The following is a 3780-nucleotide window of genomic DNA, read 5'->3' as shown; positions in this document are numbered from 1 at the left end:
CCCAGGGACTCCTTTGACAAGTTCTCTATGCGCCACGACATCGACCTCATACTGGAGGAGCTCTGGAGGGACGCCGCCTGCAGGGACGCCATACGCGCCGTCGCGGCGCGCAGCGAGGGCGTCCTGAGCGAGTTCCTGTCAGCGGTGCTCAACGACCTGATGTACCTCTTCAAGGTGCGCGGCGGTTGGCGGCGGTTGGCGTGGCGGTTGGCGCGGCGCTTTGCAGCGGTTGGCGCGACGGGTGTAGGCGGTCGGTGGCGGAAAAGAGGGAGGTTGAAGGCGCTCCTGGCCGCAGCCCAAGGCCGCGTCAAACTCGACCGAACCCAGCCAACACCTACAAATGCCCAGCCGTCACTGCCCAAACGGCACTGCCGGCACCGCCTGACACACCCCGTTTCACCCATCATCATTTAACTGCGCTTCCCCCCTGCAGGACTCGCTGGAGCGCCTGGCTGACATCAAGACGATGGAGGACAGCGCGGCGGACAAGAAGGTGGGGCGCTGATTGCAACTTGGGCTTCCGGGGGGGGGGGGTGTGATGGCTCCAAGTGTGGGCGAGAGGCGCGGACTGATGAGGGGTGCCCACGGCCTGCGGGGCCGTGTCCCAGCCCAAGCAGGGTTCAGGGTCAGAAGGTCAGCGAGGGGGGTCCAGCAGGCAAAAGTGCCTCCACCGGCTCCTGTCGCTGGAGCTTCGGGGCCACGCTTGCGCATCGCGCTTGCAGCGCGACGATTGGCCGTCAAACGAGCTATCTTGAAGATCTTGCTCATCCTGCCTGCTCTGGCCGGCGGCGCGCACACCCGCCGCAGTCGTGGGAGGCCCTGAGCTCTGCCGAGCGCGAGGACAAGAGCCACTTTTTGGAAAACCAGGCAAGAGGCGCCTGGACAGTCGCCTGCCGGCACGGGCGCTGTTGAGGGGATGTCAGAGGGGCTGGTTCAGCCAGGGGGGAGAGTTGTTCCGTGCAGTGGGTCGCTGGCGGGATGAGGCGTGCCGTCTCAACTGCGGCGGGCCCCTCCTTGTTGCCAATCTCCCACCCATGCGTTGCCACCCGAACCCCCGCAGAAACGCATGGCCAAGTCGTACATGGGCCTGTCCATAACGACCCTCCGCATGCTGGACCAGTTTGCGGGGGATGCCGCCACCGCGGCGCCCTTCATGAAGCAGCCCCTGCTGGTGGGGCGCCGCGCGTGCGCGACGCGGCCCAACACGAGCACCGTCACACGCACGCGCACAGTCCAGCAGTCACATGCAGCCTTGCGCGCGCGGGTGTGCAAACATTTGCATGGGATGGACGCGACGACCAGGTACCATGCTCAGCGACATGGCGGCCGTACTCAGGCCGCAGGCGACAGACAGCTATATGTGTTTGTCTTGGATGTAATGCACATGAACAAACACACACACACACACATACTAACACACACACACACACACTCTCTCTCTCTCTCTCCCTCTCTATATATCTATGTCACTCTCTTCCACACACACACACACACACATACAACACACACACACCCCTTCCTCCAGGGCCTGTCGGCCTATGCGGCCCTCCACTTCATCGAGCTGCTGGTCGGCCCCCGCTGCGCCACCCTGGCGGTCAGGGACCCCTCCCGCTTCCTGTTTGACCGGTCAAAGCTGATGTCATCGATGGCCAAGCTGGTGGCGCAGCTGGGGGCGCGGCAGGAGTTTGTGGCCGCGGTGAGGCTGGTTCGGCAGGGCCGACCGGCTTGAGCGTGCGGTTTTGCTTCGCCTTCATTTGCCGTCACAGGCGGGCGCGCTGCTTCCACGGACTAGCACAGCAAGCCGGCCAGCCATTAGTAGTGGAGGATGGGGTGAGCCACCCCTGTACAGGAATGGAGGGGCGCCAGCGCGGCCTCTGACTGCAACACGCACATCGCGCGGCTCGGCCTTGCCCACCCTCGATCATCCTCCTTGAACCTGGCCCGTGATTGCTGCTTTCTTCCCTGGTCTGTTGCGCTCGCGGTCATGTAGATGGTGCGGGAGCCAGACTTTGAGGCGGTCACCCTGGAGGCCGGTATTAAGGTGGGCGGGGGCGGCTTTTTTGGAGGGGGGAGCGGGCGATGGAGGGGGGGTGGGGCGGAGCGGGGCCATCAAAACGGGGCGCTGCGAGCCCGCGCTCCCATTGACGAACATCGTCTCCATGACTTGGAGTGCGTTTGACAACGGCTGTGTCGCATCTCTTGGTTAGATGACTGCTGACCGACAGATGACTGCTAAGCGACCGACGCCTGACAACCGTCGGCGTGCCGCAGCTGCTCAACGAGAACCATCAGTACGCGCTGGGTGACGCCCTCGCTGCCGTCCTCAAGCGCACCGCCGACGCCGCGGCCGCCGCCTCCCCCGGCGCCGGCAAGCGCCGCCGCGGCGGCGCCGAGGCGGATACAGACGCGGACAAGGGAGTCGGCGGCGAGGCGATGGCGGTGGACGGGGGCCAGGCGGCGGCCGCGCCGCCGCCGGCGGGCGCGGTGGGCGCGGTGGCGGCGGCAGCGGGCGGCGGGGAGGCGGCGATCGATGCGCTGGTCGCGTCCTGGGCGCTGCCCGGGGCGGCAACGTATGAGGAGGCGGAGGGGCCCTACAAGGAGGCGCTCTCGGACGAGAGCGTGGGCACGTTTGACGCGGGGGCGGCGGGCGCTTACAACAGCCACTTCTCGGCCATCGCGGCGCAGGCTGAGGGTGCGTGTGTGCCTGTGTTTGTGTGTGTGTGTGTGTATATGTGTGTGTGTGTATATGTGTGTGTGGGTGCTTCCTGCTGGGGCCGCTGCCGCGGAGGCGCCTGCAGCGCGCGTCGCGCTCTGAGATTGATTTGGATCGTTTTCCATTTTTCAAAGTACAGCCTTTGTATCTGTACATCATTTGCCCGCAGCGCGGCACTCTTCTGGCGAGGGTGTGAAAAACCCCACCGCACCGCTCGTGCCTGTCGCCGAGCCGTCACAAGAGTGCCTCGTGCCGATCCCACCATCCGCCCGCCCCCCCCCCCTTGGCAACCAGGCGACACCGCCCAGAAGATGCGGCGGCTGGGGCAGGAATTCAGGAAGCTGCGGGGCGCCACCGCGCTGCCCCTCAACGCGGCGGCCGCCATCTTTGTGCGCCAGGACGAGGACCGGCCCGACAAGGCGCGCGCGGCCGCCGCGCGCCTGTCCTTGGCCATCTTGCCCTGGCGACCCCTGCCGCACAGCTCCGCGGTTGCACTCGGACCAACACGCTGACAAGAATGTCGTTCATTTTATCCAGTTGCATCAGCATTGCTTTCTGGAATTCTCATTTGATTTCCTGGGTCCTTCTGCGTACTCGAGGGCAGCTGCATGGTGTGGCCAATGCTGTGGCCGCAACACTGCAGGGGGCGGGGGTTGTCTGCGCATTCCGCTCCGGTGCTCGCGCCGCCGCCGCCACACACAACGCAGACAACGCATGTCTCCGCCCGTCCGCCCGCCCAGGTGCGCGCGATCATCAGCGGTCCTGCGGACACCCCATACGAGGGGGGGCTGTTCATATTCGACGTCTACTTCCCCGCGGGGTACCCCCAGGTCGGTGTTTAGCAATGGGTTGCCCGGACTTCATGGCGGGTGCATGCTGGGTTAATGCCGGTGTTCTTTTCCCTCCCACAACAGCTCCACGATCAACATTATTGTGCTGAAGTCGTGCCATCATGCATTAGGGTTTGTCGGCTGAGACGGGCCGACCGCATGCTGTGGGCACGCTGGCCACGCCTCCACACAACCGCCCTCCCTGCTGCCGCCATCGCCGTTTTCCCCGCACCACGC

At 65.3% G+C, this 3780-nt stretch overlaps 1 protein-coding gene across 1 annotated transcript; it reads left to right on the top strand.

Moving 5' to 3' along the window:
- Window positions 1-27: 27 nt before the first annotated feature.
- On the top strand, window positions 28-3225 carry MNEG_14981 (Ubiquitin conjugation factor E4; the record flags this gene model as incomplete). Its single annotated transcript, XM_014036548.1, has 8 exons — window positions 28-174; window positions 434-493; window positions 808-885; window positions 1061-1171; window positions 1526-1696; window positions 1991-2041; window positions 2272-2692; window positions 3008-3225. The coding sequence occupies 8 exons, from the start codon at window positions 28-30 to the stop codon at window positions 3223-3225; spliced, it is 1257 nt and encodes a 418-aa protein (XP_013892002.1).
- Window positions 3226-3780: the final 555 nt, after the last annotated feature.

Source organism: Monoraphidium neglectum, assembly GCF_000611645.1.
Source record: "Monoraphidium neglectum strain SAG 48.87 unplaced genomic scaffold scaffold04926, whole genome shotgun sequence".
Lineage (NCBI taxonomy): Eukaryota > Viridiplantae > Chlorophyta > Chlorophyceae > Sphaeropleales > Selenastraceae > Monoraphidium > Monoraphidium neglectum.
This window is presented reverse-complemented; position numbering and strand designations above follow the sequence as displayed.